Source organism: Eublepharis macularius, chromosome 2 (genome assembly GCF_028583425.1).
Source record: "Eublepharis macularius isolate TG4126 chromosome 2, MPM_Emac_v1.0, whole genome shotgun sequence".
NCBI classification, from domain to species: domain Eukaryota; kingdom Metazoa; phylum Chordata; class Lepidosauria; order Squamata; family Eublepharidae; genus Eublepharis; species Eublepharis macularius.
Genome location: NC_072791.1, coordinates 144,906,089 through 144,924,657, shown reverse-complemented (window position 1 = coordinate 144,924,657; position 18,569 = coordinate 144,906,089). Strand labels below are relative to the sequence as shown.

Genomic DNA, 18,569 nt, shown 5'->3' with positions numbered 1-18,569 from the left:
ATTAGATTTCCAAGAAGGAGAAATTTTAATTTTTGGAGATGTGAATGGGGTGCTGGATTCTAAAAAAGATCGATCAAATCTTGGAGGAAAACTTCCAAAAATCTATTTAGATACAAGGAAATTCTACAACTGGAAGATGTTTGGTGACTATTTCATCCAGATTAAAGAGATTATACATATTTCTCTGACAGACACCATTCATATTCAAGAATAGATATGTCTTGATATCAGAAACCTTAATTACAAAAGTAGAGAAAGCAGAGGTTCCCCCAAAGATTTTAGAGGATCATAATCTGATAGAGTTAATATGGAAGTATGGGAGTAAGAGAGAAAGAAGATGGAGATTAAATAATATATCATGGTTGCAAGATGAAGTAATACAAAAATGTAAGAAACATTTGATGGAATATTTTAAGATGAACAATACAACTGATACCATTGCGGTAATGATATTGGGAGGCCAGTCAAGTTTATATTAGAGGAACTTGATTGGCAATAGCCGCAAGAAAGAAGAAAGAGAAGAGTTTATAAAGAAAATAATAGATGAAGATGTAAGAACAAGAGCATAAAACCACTGGTAACAGGAACAAAATGAAGGAAATGAAACAATTAAAAAATCAATTGGACTTTTTAGAAAAAGAAGAAGAAATTGAAATATTTAAAACAAAGATATTTCAAATTTGCAAATAAAGCTGGAAGATATTTAACGCACCAAGAAAAGAAAGAGAAAAAAGAAGATTTGGGATGAGGAAATGAAATAAAATAATTTATGCAGAACAAGAAGTGCATGAACAAATAAAATGTTTTTTTCTTAAATCTTTATAAGAAAGAATCCATAGATATACCACCGTTTGGTGAAGTGGTTAAGAGTGGCAGGACTCTAATCTGGAGAACTGGGTTTGATTCCCCACTCCTCTGCTTGAAGCTAGCTGGGTGACTTTGGGTCAGTCACGGCTCTTCCAGAGCTCTCTCAGCCCCACCCACTTCACAGGATAATTGTCATGAGGATAATAATAACACATTTTGTAAACCACTTTGAGTGGCCTTTAAGTTGCCCTGAAGGGTGGTATATAAATCGAATGTTGTTGTTGTTGTGTTATGAGGAGGGGATGGGAAAATACTTATCTGAAGTACCAATTAAACATTTAAGTCTGAGCACAGAAGAATTTTGAATCAAGTGGTAACAATACAAGAAATTAATCATGCCATACCAGCAGCATATTATAAATGCATTGAGGATATATTAGCATTACCATTGCAAAGAGTAATTAATGAAATATAAGAGATGAAGCATATATCACCAATGTGGCAAGAAGTGAACATTACTTTAATATATAAAGAAGGGGATGAGCCACTATTAACACAATCATATAGACCAAACTCATTATTTAGTGTGAATTATACCATTTTTACAATTGTAATGGCTGAGAGATTAAGAAAATATATTCTAGATTTAATCCATGAAGGTCAAATAGGATTTGTTCCAAAGAGATATATAAAAGATAATATCAGATATCTGTTTAATATAATTATTTCAAGAGAAAAGGAGAAAAAAGGGCATTTATGTTTTTGGATGCAGAGGAAGTGTTTGATAACGTCTTGGTTATTTTTAATGAAAGTATTACAAAATGTGAATTGTGGAACTGAGTTTTTAAATTGGATGCAAATTATCTATACAGACAAGCAAGCCAGAATTTTAGTAAATGGCTTTCTAATGGGGAAAATTGAAATAGCAAAAGGAACTCAGCAGGATTGTCCAATATCACTGTTATTATTTATTTTGGCAATAGGCCTATAAAAATTAGACAAGGTATTAGAATTGTTGAAATAAAAGAAGATAAAGAAAAATACAAGATTAAAAGCTATGGCAATGATGTTGTAATAACCAATTCTTTGAAATATACAATGGAACAAATAATCAGACTTGGAATGCATTCTGGATATAAACGGAATAAAAAGAAGACCAAAATAATGTTACCACTAGCAAATAAAGTAGAGGAAGAAGAGAGAGAGAAAATAACAGAATGTTTTGTTACCAAAAAACCAATAAAATATTTGGGAATATATATAACAGGGCAAAACAATAATTTATATATAAATAATTATTAGAAAGTCTGGACAAGCATTATTGAAAGTTTACAAAGATGGGAAAGAGTGAAATTTTCATGGTAAGTAAGAATCTCTGCTGTCAAAAGGTGAATTTTTTGTTTCAAATGTTACAAATCTATATAGATGAAGACTTTTAAAATGGCAAAAAATGATAAATAACTTTGTATGGAATGGGATGAAACCAAAAATAAGATTTAAAACAATACAGGATGAAAAACAGAGGAGAATTAGCTGTACCAAATATCAAATTGTATCATCAAGCAGCTGCATCAGTCTGGATATCAGACTGGATTATAAATCCATATAGAACGAATCTTAAACTGGAGACAATTGATACTAAAGAAGGAATTCATAATTATTTATGGATTAAGAAATTATTACAAACTATTCAGTGACAAGATGGCACATATTTTGAGGGATGAATTATTAAGAATACGGTTTCAGTGCAAAAATAGAATAAGTCCACCAATTTCGCCCTTGATATCTCCAATTGAAGTTTATAATGACATAGTATAAGAAATAAAAATTGATTATATAAGTTATGAATATATGATGAACAAACAAGGGAAAATAAAATCCTGGCAGGAAATTCAAGATGAAGGAAAAAATATCCCATGGTGGTTGTATTATCAAACAATGTCTAAACTTAAAAAACAAACAGCTAAAGAAGGAGGTCAGCTAAGAGACAAAACAGTTTTTGAACAATTAATTACTGGAGACATTTATTATGAAAAATATGTTAATTGTTATTGCAATATGACACAGAAACAAAGCAAACAATGACTTGTATGATAACATGGATGAAAAATTTAGGAGAAAATATATGTTTGAGTCAGTGGGAAAATTTGTGGAATAAAGAAATTAAATTTACTGAATGTCAAGCATTAAGGGAGAATTGAAATAATATGTTTCTTGGTGCATCAAAGAATGCAAAAACTAATAAAAAGTATAATGGAAAATGTTGGAAATGTAAGAATATGAACGCAACATATTCTTGTTGCGTCCACATGTGGTGGACATGTAAAGAAGCAAGAAAATACTGGATAGAAATACATGAATGCAAAAGATATTGAAATTTAAATTTGTGATAAATCTCCAAAATATGTTATTCAGTATTATACCAAGTAATATTACAACAATGCATAGAAATCAAGAATAAGAGTAAATGTAAGCTTAAATTAGAATAGGAAGTAAAGAGATTGGCAATACATGTTTGTAACAAAATCACTATCAAATATGAAGATAGATGGCAAAGATAGAATAGAGATATCTGAATAGAAATGAACAATCAAGAATATATAAGGCAAGTTATATAAGACAAAGTCTATATAGATATGTGAACTATACAATTTGAATAATTTTAGTTTAAGTTTATATTTTAATGTACATTTTTAGTTTATGTCTATGGTTTACAGGTGTCGTGTATGATTTAGATGATGATAATTTATGTTTTATGTAGATAAATGTAGTAGGAGATTATAGCAGATGTATGATTTCGGTGATTGTATGATCATATTTTTGAGTTTATCAATTGATTTTTTTAATTTTAAAAAAGAATTGCACTAACTCCCTGAATATGAATGCACATACAATAAATCATCAATTCTGAGCCCAGCCAGGCAAGAGCTGCATATAAAACCCATTACACTGATTCACCCAGATAGTTATTGGCTTTAATTATGTAGCAGCACTGTGGGATGAACCAGAAAAGCAGTTGCCACGGTATTACTACAACATTTCAAAAATATCTTTGAAAAATATCTTTCTAATGTAGGGACATTTCAATATTTTTCTGTTAGTATCCGGCTTGTTCATTTGGGTTGCGAACACAAGCTTGGGAAATTCTGGGAGATTTGGGGGGTAGTATCTGGGAAGGGCTGGTGTTTGGGGAGGGGAATGTGCTCCGTGGAGAATGTGATGTCATAGAGTTTGCCATCTGAAGCTGCCATTTCTTCTAGAGGAAATGATCTCAATAATCTGGAGATCAATTAGGGAAGACTAATAGGGGGATTAGAGTGTTTCTGTTTCCATTCAATTTTGATTCCCAGAATTTCTGCAAGAGTTCTGAGCAGCTACAGAATAACTCTTTATCACTATTATTGCACAAAACTTTTAAAAATATGGCTGAAATCCCACTTGTTATATTGCATGGCTGAGGACAGTATTTAGTTCATGAAACATAAAACATTATCAACCCCATTAATTATTATTAGTGTATTACCCCAAAGTGTAAACACAGCCATCCTAAGGACACTTTCCTGGGGGCACCACTGAGTAGGTGGCAGTAGGATTCTGAGTAGCCCTGTTTAGGATTGCACTAAAAGAGGTTGAAATTCCTCTACCTTCATTCACTGGCTTGTAGGAATATTATGAAACAAAATAGACAGTTTCAGAAACAAAGTAGATAGGTTCCAAGAACACAGACATGTTACCTGGGCAGTGAAAAACATTGTTATACTGACAAGAAGGGTCACCCACGATTTCCCGAAGTACCACATAGTTAACCATGATGCAAGATCTATTAGTAAAGCATGTAGGCCAATGAACAGGAAGAAGAGATAACTGGATTTCATGAGTCCCATCCTCTTCACAGTGCTGTGTAGCTCCCGAAAATCATTTGTCAGCATTACCTGTGAAAAGTGCCAACAATATCTCTCTTATTTCTGGTGAGATTCAAATTTTCCCTCAAATTATTGTGCTTTCTCCTACAGAGGATTGTGATGACAATATATATGCATATATATACCTGGCTAGCTCTGTTTAAACAAGAGGCGTTGGAAACAAGAAGTTCTTGCTCAGCTCAGCATCTAAGTAGACACACATGACAAGACTCTATCTGCTCGCTCTGTACCTTAAGTTCAACAAAGCACAAAGAGTGAGCTATAGTGAGTGACTTGGCCATAGAAGTAGGATGTCTTTGCAACTCAGATTGTTTGTTAGACAATAGCTGTTCTTATTGTAATCACTTGCAATACTGAGGTTATAGAATATCATATTCTATAACCTCACATATTCAATGTAACCCAGCCTTTAATGAGCGATAAGACTAATGGCTATGGAAGTAAAAAAGAAATACAACTATTGGATTTGTTTTTGGTTGTTTAAAAATGATAGTAAACAATTACATTATTTCAGGGGACATGTAACTTTTGTAATTAAAGTTCCAAACTACATCAAAGTTCAGAGTGAGAGATCAATAAAAGGAAGTGTAAGAAAGACTATTTGCAGAATGAAAATATACCCCTTGACATTATTGATAATCGACATGGTGACTGATAAACCATAAATGTTCTGTAGACCAAACACTAGTTATTCCGAGTCTTTTATTAGGAGTATACAGAAGAGTACATTGAACCATTGTTTTAGTGCCCTTGCATAAATCTGTGAATGGCTCACACTTGAGAAACTGGTGACAACTGCTCACCTGTATTATTTCTCTTTCTGTACAGCATCTCCAAAAACAGCATTCGTCCCATAAAATCTGTCTGCAGTTCCCTTCACATACTGTTCATTCTAGAATCTCATCTAGTACTCCAATATACTAACTTAAAAATTACATTTTCTTTTTAGAAGCCAGGTCTCCTACTATAGCTGGAAAACTCCTGCCTGGACCCCCCATTCCCCATTGTTATACTTGACAGGGTGGTGTTAGGGAAAAGGGGAGATGATGCAATGTTGCCACAATGTCACTTCTGGCATGAACTGGAAGTGATACTATCACATCAATGCAGAGGTCTTGCATTAAACCATAGAGTTATGAAGATTCCCAGAATGTTGTGTGGATGTGATAACATTGTTGTGGTATTGGTATGACACTGAGTAGGCACGTTTCCTCCCCTGCAATCTCTTGCCAGCACTGTGCTGGAAACCCTATAAATGTACAAGGTAACCCTTGGGGCATACACCCTATTTCAGCCTAACAGAGTTGTTGTAAGTGTAAAATGGAGGGGAGAACAATGTATGCCAGCCTAAGATATTTGAAGGAAGAGCAGTATAAAGCACAGTAAAACAAACAAACAGAATTATCTTTCATTATCACTGATCTTCTAAATTTGGTTGCCTTGCTGGAGGTGGGGGTGGAAGGTAGGCATATCTCTGTCCCTCCCTAGGCTGCAGGTCATGTGGACTACCTGTCATGAGGATATTAGTGTGGCCAAAGCCTGGTCTCCCCCCCCCCGCCCCACCTGCAAATCAAACTTCTGTCCTGTGCAAAAGAGGGAAACTGTGCCTATTATTGGAAAATGGGAAGTGTAGCCTTGGCTTATGTTTTGCCATCATCCCCCTATCGTCAAAGCAGGTAAACTGGGCCATTGCCTTTATCCTCCTCCCTGGCTGCTCTCCCTTCCAGAGGGTATGAACAAAGTGTTTGTCCCTGCCTAGCAAGACTAGCAACAGATAACATAATAGCTCAGACAAACAGGAGCTGTTCTTACTTAGAATTTAGAAATTCCTTCCTAAGCTACTGATATGGTGCTGCACTTGGTTGAAATAATGTGCGGAAATACCAATTTCAGACAATCCTTTTAGTGGAACAGAGTGTTCTGGGTGGATTATATTCTTGCAAAACACACACCTGCTGAATCACTCTCTCTTCATACTGTCCCTCCTCTTTCTGGGGAGCAGGTACCAAATATAAAATCTCACCTGTTTTAGCTCATTAATGAATGTCAGAAATTATTTCATTTGTATTAATGTATGTTCTGGTATTAAAGAATGGGGAGAGGATGGGTCAAATTTTGCTTTTTTAAGGTCTGGACATACGCACTTAATTCCTTCAAACACTGAGACTGAGTATACACATCCACTAAAGGAGTCCTGCCCCAGGTTCTTCAGAACAGAACAGAAAGGATATATCTAAAACACAGAGCATTGTAGGAATGTTAGAGAATTGTGCTACAGCATTGCCAGAATGAGGCTGGCAACCAGCAGGAGATTCACCCAATGGTGATGTAATGATGTCTTTAGCACCACAATGACATAACTTCCAGGATGAAAGGAAGTGACATCATCACAGCACCAGGCACACTGCAGCATTCGGACAAAACTCTATGATTTAACAATACAGTTTGGGCTGAATACTAGACTGTTCCTGATGCCACAATGCCATCCCTTTTGATCATACTGGATGTGATGGCATTGTGGATCTGACAACATCAGTGGCCTCATCCCTTCCCTTTTTTCTCCCACCAACCAGCTGAGCAGTGGTGAGAAGGGGCAGCAGGGGGAGGGAAGTGTCCTGCTTCAGCAAGCCTGGCAAACCTGTTGTGCCTGCAGCGTAGTATATTTCATCTCACATAATCAGATATTTGTCTGTATGAGCCCTGTGGAAAACTCACGGTTTTTTTTATTATTATTATGGGTTCACAAACATACACAGAAATCATTAACATTATCTATCCCATAACAATTTCCCCATCCTTCCCTCCTCTTTTCTAGTGACTCCCAGCACTTTTCCATACCCAACTTAATCTAAAAAGTATATCATATAAATTCTTAAAGTCTATAATGTATATCTATATTATGCATATTAATCAAATCTCTTTACTTATCTTAACTATCTACACTTACTATATTACTTATCTTAATTAAAAATATAAAAATTATATAAGTATATAATAAGTACTACTAAATACACTAACTAAAAAAGATACATATATATGTGTAACATACTATTCCTTAAATACCTATTACTATAACACTATAACTCCATACTAATCCAACAAAATACAATAAAATATACCCCTTTTTGATCTTAAGTTTCTATTTCCCCTTTAATTCTCCAAAGACCACAGTTTCCCCTTCATGGAAAACTCACGTTTTTAGTGGGCTCACAGCTGGGCTGATCAGGTGCTAGTTCCCCAATTAACAATGACTTCAAATATTTCTTTACTTGATCCTCATTTTTGTGGAAAGCTGTGAAAGCATCCTGAGAAGAAACAAAGCAACAAGGAGAAGAGATTATGATTATGAACAGGAGAAAGACCACTGTGCAGAAATGATTAACACAAAAGTTTGTTCTCAAGCAGAGAAGTTCATTTTCATCAACATATGGGACATTTTGGTACAGAAATCAAAAAGAGTCCAGTAGCACGTTTAAGACTAACCCATTTTATTGTAGCATAAGCTTTCGAGAATCACAGTTCTCTTCGTCAGAGCGCTGTGGTTCTCGAGGGCTTGTGCTGCAGTGGAATTGGTTGGTCTTGGAGGTGCTGCTGGACTCTTTTTGATTTTGCTACTACAGACTAACACGGCAAACTCCTTTGAACCTTTACAGAAGCAAACTGATCCCCACATCAAAAGGAGCTGTTTGCATCTCCATATCAAAGAAGTTGTCTGCATCTCCCCTCTCCTCCCCCCTTCCCCTCTCCTCTATATCTGACCAGTTTCTGTTGGCCCTCCATGCATCTGATGAAGAGAACTGTGATTCTCGAAAGCTTATGCTACTGGACTCTTTTTGATTTTGCTACTACAGACTAACACGGCTAACTCCTTTGGTACAGAAGAATATGTACTCTAGGCTGTTGCTTTTCATGGCCCTTCCATGACTAGTAGAAAGAGTTCTTAGTGTAGAATTTAGATATATCATATTTTCATGGAAGTATTTCTATATCCCACCAGTAGCACTGCTTCACTTTCTTAATAATAATTCTAGAGGGGTAGCTATATTTGTCTGCTGCAGCAAAATTAAACAGGAATCCAGTGGCATCATAAAGACTAACAACATTGGTTGTTGTGGGTTTTCTGGGCTGTATTGCCATGGTCTTGAATCTAAATCCATGACTAACAACATTTTTTCCAGCTTTCATGAGTTAGAACTAGGGTTGCTAACCTATGACTGGCAACCAGTGGGGGTGGGGGTACTGATTTTGGGGGGGGGGCAATGCCACACTAGAAGTGGTCACAATGCTTGAGTGATGTCAAGGAGATGGTCTATGGGAAAACCATAGAGGGCAAAATGTGCCCTGGGGCAAGCTGACGTTTTTGTCCCGAAAACAATGATTTAATGGGTAAAACCATAGAGCTTTTCCCAACTCTATTTGCTGGAAGTGATGCACCACTGGTGCAGCCCCATTTTTTTAAAAAAAACAACAAAACCTCCCACTGGCCCTTAGCAGGGTGGCAGGCAACAAGCAGGGAGACCAGGAAGTCTTAGAGCGCACTTAGTCAAGTGCATTAAGCATAGATACATTTATTCTCAAAGTTATAAGCAACAGGTGGGTGGGATGAGGAATGTTAAAAAGGGAACCCCAAAAGCCTCTGTTTCTCAGACTGTATATATGTTGACTATGCTGAAGGGCACAGGTGAAACAAGATCCAAGTGATCAATCTGTCTGAATTTGATTCTACATTCATCTTAATTTGCTAGTTCATCATCAGTGGACTGATTACTCTTTTGACTGCATGTTCTTTTATCAGACCCTTGCAGTATAATGCTGTAAGAAACTGGAACTTCAGGCACCTCTTTGTAATACTCCCCCTCTGCAACACTTTTATGTATGTGTGTGTGTGTGTGTATCTGTTAAATGAATGTGCACCAGTTTGGTGTAGTGGTTAAGAGTAGCAGGACTCTGATCTGGAGAACTGGGTTTGATTCCCCACTGTTCTGCTTGAAGCCAGCCTTGAGACAGTCACAGCATCTCAGGGCTCTCTCAGCCCCACCCACTGCACAGGGTGATTGTTGTGGGGATAGTAATAGCATACTTTGTAAAGCACTCTGAGTGAGTGTTAAATTGTCCTGAAGGTCAGTATATAAATTGAATGTTATTATTGTTATTATGATGATGAGCTCTTTAACTCACAAATGTTTATGCAGGAATAAATGTGGTCAGTTTTAACTTCTTTTACAGAGCAATCCTAAGCAGGTCTACTTAGAAACCTACTCAAGTTACTCAGTGGGGCATACTTCCAAGATTGCACTGTGAGTTTCTCAATTTATTGCAAATCTATTTTCAAAGGAACTACTTCTGTAATGAACAAGATAATCAACAGTTTCTTAACACTTGTTAGCAGTCAGACACCTCCTCTTGCTGAAGGGCAGCTTATAGATAGGAAATCATAAACACCCTTCCTCGTATAGCATAAATGCAAGGCACTGCCTGACCTAAAATAAAACAAAATGGATGCCACCTAGGTAACAGAGTATGGAAAATATTTTAAAAGGAGAGTCAGAGCAGCTGGCTGACTAAAGACCCCCCTCTTTGCCCTGGAGAGATGCATAACTTAGGACAGTGAGGCTTCCAGGAAGCTCCTGAGTCACCTTATCCATGCTCTGCCTCACTCTCCCCCACTCATTCACCCTGATTAAGTATCGCCTAATGCTATTCAGCAAACTGGGTAGCTTTTCCCATCCAGTACCATCAAGCACTATTCACACCTATAGTCCACCTCAGGAAGGCCCATTAAGTCTCTCCTGAACTCCATTGTCCATCTCTGGAGAAACCCAGAAAGTCATTGTTTTCGGGGCAAAGATATCAGCTTGCCCCAGGGAGCGTTTCACCCTATATCTGGACTCCATAGCCACCAGTGTGTGTGCATGTGTGCGTGTGCCTTAGCATCCAAACAGATGCCCCCAAATCCATTTGAGCCTCTTCTCCATGAAATGCTAGTCATTTTGCTGTTGCCTCTGCAGACCTCTGTCTTCAAGACTGGTAGCTATTGCCTTCCCCAAAACTGCTTTCTCCTCTAATTTCCTTTTCATTAGCCTTGAATGTGTGCTGTGTATTGTTTTGTGTATGTTTGCCCTTTTATTTCTCTTTTTTTACAACAACCTTTCTGATTGAACATCTGTCTGGCTTACTTTGAGAGTTCTCTTAAGGGAATAATCCCCGTGAACGTAGATGGAGAATCCCAGTTACTCCCTCTTGCTTGTCCGCCAACTAATTAGGAGATTGCCTAGTTGGGTAACACACTATGTTCTGCTTTCTCAGATTCTAACTCAGCCCTCTATTAAATGAACCATTCCAACCTTATAAATATTTTAAACAGTCTAGCTTTCTCAGTCAACACAATCTGAACCTCACAACAGGACTATTACTCTATCCAGCCTGAGCAATTACCTTTCTAGCTGGAAATGTTATAATCGACTGAAAGGGTGGGAAGAGAGCCTTTTACGTTACTTCATTTTCTGAGTTTTCCAATGTAACAATGTACAGAAAATAGAAAGTTACTGAGGGATATGACTTCAGAGGACTTAGAAGGGTATAGCTCTGGATTGCACTGTAAAGTCACAATAGATATCTCTCAACTACTGACTCATGTGGTTTCTGTTCCTGGTACATGTGTGTTCAGCAGTACCTAGCTAGGAAGAACTACATTATGCAGAGAGGATAGGTAGAAGAGTAGTTGCAGTGACAGGAACTGGGGTCCAGAATGGTTAGGTTTTCCAGGGCTCCTGCTATGGTTGGAGGCCTCCCACTGATTGTCACTGTCAGCCACTGTGCCAGTATGTCACTTCCAGGTACAACTCAAAAGTGGCAATGTGTAGTTCTAGAAATTGCCAGAAACACTAGAAACACAGAGTTTCCAGTGATTCCTAAAGAGCCTGTTTGGTGTAGTGGTTAAAAGTGGTAGGACTCTAATCTGGAGAACCAGGTTTGATTCCCCTACTCCCCACTCCTCTGATTGAAGCCAGCAGGGTGACCTTGGGTCAGTCACAGCTCTTCCAGGGCTCTCTCAGCCCCACTCACCTCACAGGTGGTTTACATACTTTGTAAACCACTCTGAGTGGGTGTTAAGTTTTCCTGAAGGGTGGTATAAAAATCGAATGTGGTTGTTGTTATTAAAGAATTACCCATTGTCACTTCACTGGAAATGATATAGTGATGTTGGCTACGTTGCCAGTGTCACTTGCCCCCCCCCCACATGCCCCTTCAACCCTCTTGCTGATTGGCAGTCTTGGCCAGGTTAGGCCTGGCAACCTTGGCAAGGGGGAACCAAATACACTTTAGCAAGGTCCAGGGAGGGGCATCCTGGGCTGCAATGCTGTTATCATGGTGTGGCTATTTATGTCTTTGTAGATTTTTATTTTTTATAACTGATTAAGTTAAATGAATCTGTAATGGGCCTAAGAAAATTGTACTTGGTCCTGAACACATGTGATAATAGTTCATTCCAGTCCAGGTGGCCTTATCCTTTCTAAAAGAGTATCATTTCCTTGGATGAATTTGTCATGGTTCAACCATCCTTTTTTGTATGTAAAGAGGACAAAAAGCCTCCCATGTGCAGTATAGCTTGGTTGCATGTGTTGGAAAGACTAAGATGACTGAAGTGAAATTACAACTGAAAATAGCTGACAAAAGGATTTTTGGTGATATGTTCACAGAATTGTGTTATCATGAATTATGTATCAAATCAAGTGCCTCTTTATATGGAAAGGTAGAATGCTCCCCGCTCCCCGGCATAAGTTTATAGAACCTTATTGAAACACATGGCTGAGGTGTGATACAAGAACATAGAAATCCATACTTAGCTCTATCCAGGACTAAAAAGAAACAAACCAAAGTTTTTTATCTGGTTCTGTGCCTTTGGTATTTCCTTCATAGATGTCATAAGTTGAATGAGAAGAACCAGGCAACATACAAAATTTACCCTGTGTTACATTTATGGATGTCAATTGAAATAAGCTCACCTGTCATTTTTAGGTGTTAGTGTGTTCATTTTGTTATCAACAAAAAATATACAAATTACTGTTTTTAGTATGAAACTGATAATTGAGCTAAGAAAGCATAAAATGTTTGCGATATGTAATTTTAATTCACCAATATCACCCCATTCGTTTTAATGTAGCATTATTATTTTTAACACACTCAGGATGAAATGTCCTATGTCTATTAGAATGTACGCCATATTCCATTAGTACTTGGCTGAAACAAATTCTGAGCCAATATGTCTTTATCAGAATACTCTCTAGCATCTGTTTCACTTTAACTGCAGCCAAAAAGATTAGTATATTTGGAGGAATATAAGACATTCTTGAGTGAAATACAAAAAATATGGTGTAAGATTCCCTTTTGATTGCAAATTAAGAACAGGGTACACACTCATGTTCCTGCTGTTAGATTCACTCAGCAGAGATGGATGTGTTAAAAAAAAACACCATCCATTTATTAGCAAGAAAATACATGGAGGGAATCAACTGGTTTGAGCACTAGAGCTCACACAGTCTACTATTCTAATGTAAAAACAGAACTAAGGAGCTGGTACTCCACTCTGAGACTAAACCAACACATACAAGTATCAGGGGGCAACATATTTTTCCATTTTAATGTATACAATAGGTTGAAATTCTAAGCAAACATAAGCTTTGGGCATAGGGTAGGGGTCAGTGAGGGAGTGGGGAGGGGAGTTGCTGTGAATTTCCTGTGTTGTACAGGGGTCAGACTAGATGACTCTTGGAATCCCTTCCAGCTCTATTTTATATGTTTCTATAGGAGAAAATAACTTCCCTTGTATAAAATCTTCTTTGTCTCTTGAAATTGCTCAAATATTTTGTTTGAGAAGGTCTACAAATTTGATTTGAATTTCACTTGAATGTTATTTAGGTAACTACTGGGGTTGCCAGGCTGAGCAGGAATCACCAGAAACTCTATGGTTTTACCATAGAATTTCTGGTGAATCCTAAAGCTATCCATCATCAATTTTGGGTCATACCTGGAAGTGATATACTGGCACAGAGGCCAGAAGTGAGAGGCCTGAAACAAGACATGGGCACGAATGGGGAAAAAAACCCCAAACACCCTGTTCATCGTTTGGTGCCATCCACGAACAACGAACAACGAACATGGATGAACATGGACTGTTCCCGGACATGTTCATTGTTCGTTGTTTGTGGGAGCCAGAACCACCCCTACCCCACAACCCCCCCCACTTAGCCCCCTCCCCTCAAACTCACTTACCTGGCCCTTTAAAGATCCCTTTAAACTATCAGCTGGCAGGCGGCAGGGGGGAATGCCCCCCAGCCGTCTGCCAGCTGATAGTTTAAAGGGCCCTTTCCTGCCACGTGCAAGGAGAAGGGCCCTTTAAACATCCCACAAACTGACCTTCCCAATGTCCAATATGCACCAAATTTGCAGGGGACCTGTTCCTCACTGTCCTCTGAAGACCCCTCAAGTTTCAGAGAGATTGCACCCCGGGAAAGGCATGATCCATGGGTCTCCCCGTTGGCTGTCATTTTCTCTTCACAGTGGCAAAAATGGGACTCTCTGCTGGAAGTACTTTGAAGGGTTAAAGCCAGAAGGAAAGCCAGAAGGAGTTCAGACATAGTTCAGTCCCTCCCTCCCTTCGGTTGGCAAGGGGATTGATTGCAGCAGGCACCAAACTATCTGGCTTGCTGAACGGCTGCTGAAGGCAATGAACAAGGCTTTTAACGACCACCTGTTCGTTTAGGATGGGGCCTCCTGAACAGTTTGCTCGTGAACAGCAGATTGGGCTGTTCAATGGGTTTTTTCTGTTCATAATGCTGTTTGTGCCCATGTCTACCTGAAACCCCTAGTAAACCACTCTGGTTTGGGGTAAACATATTTAGAATAGACTTAGAAGTCCATGGCTGTAAACCTAAAAACATTTTCCTGATTGTAAACCTTATTGAATAAAGTGGGGCATTCTGGGGAGGTGCTACTCCCTAGATAATCAGTCTTGTATTAATTTAGAATGCTGACCCTTTGAACTCATTGGCCATTTCCACATGTTGTTAAAGCAACGAGCTACTTATTCAATGCTGGCGGGTTTTCTTTTTTTACAGATTCCAGTTGCCTCCAATTTCAAAGCGAAAGCAGGCAGTTTGTCTTTCATCTGATCAGCATCTTTTCTGAGACCGGGATTTCCTGTTCTTTCCTGTGCCGGGTCAAGGACACTGATCAGACGAAAGACAAACTGCCTGCTTCCGCTTTGAAATTGGAGACATCTGGAATCTGTAAAAAACAACAACCCAGCATTGAGTAAGTAGCCCGTTGCTTTAACAACATGTGGAAATGGCCATTGTGTTTTCAGTAACCTCACTATATGCAGAACTGCAGCCAATTATTTCCCAACACTTTCATTGTTTCAGTATTGAAATAGGGCCTGCATAATATTGCTTCATTCACCCATGTCCAAATACAGCCCTAATTTCCCTCCTGGACAGAAACCATACACATCTACTTAGAATTTTACTAAAGTACCAAAGGTGCTTACTCCCAGGAAAGTGTTTTTAGAATGGCACTTGTAGGGTTCTGCTACTCCTTCTGTACGATTTCCTGTCTCTGTAAGATTCTCTTGACATGTCATTGTAACATTGTGCTAAATCTGTATCCAATCCATTTCAGATATCTGAATCTTCTTTGTCAAACAAAAAAATCACTCCATAGACAAGAGCAGTAGTTTAGCATTCTCCATGACATAGACTTGACAGGGCTCCCACTATGGTGGGAGGCCTCCTGCAAGCAAGCCTCATTGCCCAGGGAGAAAAATAAAAAACTGCAAAGTCATTGACATTATTATGTCACTTTTGGGTTGTATTCAGAAGTAAAAAAGGATAATGCTAGAAATTGCAGGAAATTCTATTGTTTTACCATATAGTTGTACCCAGAAGTAACGTAGCAATGTTGGCGATGCCATGCATGTGCCTCCAGAGACTAGGCCAATTCATCCAGTACAGTGCAGTAGTTTGTGTTTCAGGCTCGGATCTGGGATACCCTGGTTCAAATTCCAGCTCTACAACATACAAATTATTGAGATCTCTCCTCTCATTTGGATTATCCATCTTGGGTTCTCTTGGATGCTTATTGTTTTTAGGTTCTACTTATATTAAAATGGACTCTGTTCCTCCTGCAATTTCTGCAGTTAGAGAAGTATGGCACATAACAGTATCAATTTGACCTATTCTCGCATGCTAAAATAAGATTATGGTCCAATCCACATTAAAAAAAATGGGAAGAAAATGATTTTTATGGAAGGCTTGGACCGACAAGGGAATTTTTACTTTAAATCAATTGATAGGCTATGATGATGAGTTTTTGTCTTTTTCTCAACTTGAAGTCTAGATATGATATGTCGGCTTCTGTTGTATGGCAATATTTACAACTGCAAAATTTGTTTGTGTTCAAATATGGCCCTGTGGCTTCAGAATCTCTCCCCCACCCTGCATCTTATTGAATCAACACAGTAAACAAAACTTACAATATTTGTTTATAAATATTTGATGTCAGTCAATAAATATGATATGCAGAGTTTCAGGGAGGAATGAATATTGAGCTAGATTGTCCAGTTCTGCCAGACCAATGAGATAAGGCTTTAACCCTTATAGCTTTTGCTGCTATGAATCTTAAACTGCAACTTATTCAGCAGAAAATTATGTTTAGGATATACTGGACACCACAGCATTGTTTTAGTAAAGGATTAAGTAGTGTCCAATTGTTGGCATTGTAATTTACGTCTCTTTGTAACTTATGTCTACATTGTAACTTACGTCTCTTAAGCATATTCTTTGCACTTGTCCAGTCATTCAGTCCTTTTGGGAGGAAGTCATTACTCATATTAATTTTGTATTAGGATACCCATTTATTTTTGAGAATGTTTATGTACTTTGAAATTATTTGCTTGTTTCTTGGAATCTAATTGATGGTTAATGGAAATGGACCTTCCATGCCCTTACAGTCACTAAAAGACTTATACAATAGCATTGGAAAGACATTTTTTTCCTTTTGCTTCTCTCCCCCCCACCCCCATTTTGCACAAATAAATAAATAAATAAATTTTAAAAAATACAGTGGAAGCTAGCTGGATGACCTTGGGCCAGTCACCTTCTCTCAGCTGAGCCTGTCTCACAGGATTATTATTGTAAGAATAAAATGGATGACAGCCACTTTGGGTCCCTACTGGGAAGAAAAGTACGAAATAAATATCTAAATAAATAAAATTGCTATGTGCGTGCATATGACCATACAAAGCTGTCATATACTGAACTGTACTACTGTCCCCATTTATACTTTCACTTAATTTCAGTGGTTCTTTCTCAGCCCTGCTATCTGATACATTTCAAGATAACTGGTAATCCCAGGAGCTGAACCTGCAACTTCATAAATACAAAGTTTACACTCTAGCATTGAATTCTGGTCCTCCCCAATTCTTCTGACTCCCTCAGGAAGATCTCACCGTGGCATCTTGTCCTGAATAGTGGCTGATGACACGAACTCCACCAGGGTGCTTCCAGCGAAAATTGGTGATGTTGTAGACTTTCCTGTTGATGACCAGCCATCTTTCTTTCTCCGAGTTTTCCTGGCCAGAATGGAGTCCTATCTCTTCCCAAGTAAAAAGGTGTGGAATATCTGAGGAAGATTCTGGCTTTACTAGTCTAGTTCCAGACTGTGGAGGCATCCTGAGCACTGAGAAATGGGTCTTCCAACTAACTACTCATTTGCCACTCTGTCCAACAAAACTTTGGAGCAATGTTGTCTTTCCATGCTGCACGATGTGCAAGGTAGATTTATATAGACCTCTTGCAGCAATCCTAACTGCTTGTAACACTGTATTGCTCCAGACATTATATTCCTTTCAAAATTGCCTTCTCCTCTTCTTACTCCCTCAGCTCCGTTCCATACCAGCACTAGTAGAGGCATGTCCAGCCATGTCACATCATATCACATCAAGTCAAATCATTTCTACTCAGGCTGCTTTTTCCTCATGATCCTTTCTTCACTGAGTTTTTGAATGAGCTATAAATGTGTTGTTTGGGGCTATGTACTGTGCAGTAGCCACAGAACTCCAACAGGACATTAAAAGGGCATTTGGTGGAGAGTAAATTGACTTGATAAATCTGGCTGAATTTTTTCTCATTGATGTCGATATGTTGTTTTTATGTGTTTACAACTTATTGTTGCTTCATTGGGTGTCTGGGTCAAGCAAAATGTGCAAGCTTTGAAAGAGTTAGGTCTGGTTTCCTCAGACCCAATTCAGGTTTCTGCCACCATACAGCAATTAAAAAGTAAATGGCTGTTAAAAAATAAAGGAGAGCCCAAATGGCCTCAGAAGGCATCCGCAGGGGGGAGGAGGAGCTCTTCCTCCCCCCTCAAGCGGTTTGCCCATGTCAAAATAGCACAGGGGGAGTTCCCCTCCCATTTTTATTGCTCTATGTGCACAGAATACTCCATATAGAGCAGAAAAACGGGGGAACCCCTCCATTTCAGCTGGGGCAGAAGGATGGACAGTGGGAGAAGCCTCTGCCAAGGCATTAGAGGTTTCCGTGGTAGCAGCATGAACTGTGGCCATGCTAAGGGAAGGGCCCCCTGGTGAAAGAGTTGGGCAGAGGGCAGGCAGCCAGAGGCAGCAATAGACACCACCTACATGCCCAGTCCACTGCAGCACCCAGTAAAGAGCCACATGGCAAGGAGGGCTGTGTAGAGGGCAGGCAGATAGGGACAGAAATAGATGCCTCCATACCTCTACATGCCCAGTCCAGTACAGCATATGATAAGTGGGGAGTTCAG

At 38.7% G+C, this 18,569-nt stretch overlaps 1 protein-coding gene across 1 annotated transcript in view; it reads right to left on the bottom strand.

The window, feature by feature from the left end:
* Window positions 1-17,520, bottom strand: part of LOC129324322 (acyl-CoA (8-3)-desaturase-like) — a 34,862-nt gene extending 17,342 nt beyond the window's left edge. The window contains exons 1-3 of the mRNA XM_054971513.1: window positions 17,239-17,520; window positions 7,925-8,035; window positions 4,542-4,739 (exon numbers count right to left, since the gene is read on the bottom strand). Of these exons, the coding sequence (XP_054827488.1) occupies window positions 4,542-4,739; window positions 7,925-8,035; window positions 17,239-17,460 (531 nt within the window). The 5' untranslated portion in view covers window positions 17,461-17,520. The remainder of the gene's footprint in view (window positions 1-4,541; window positions 4,740-7,924; window positions 8,036-17,238) is intronic.
* Between the last annotated feature and the right edge of the window lie 1,049 nt (window positions 17,521-18,569).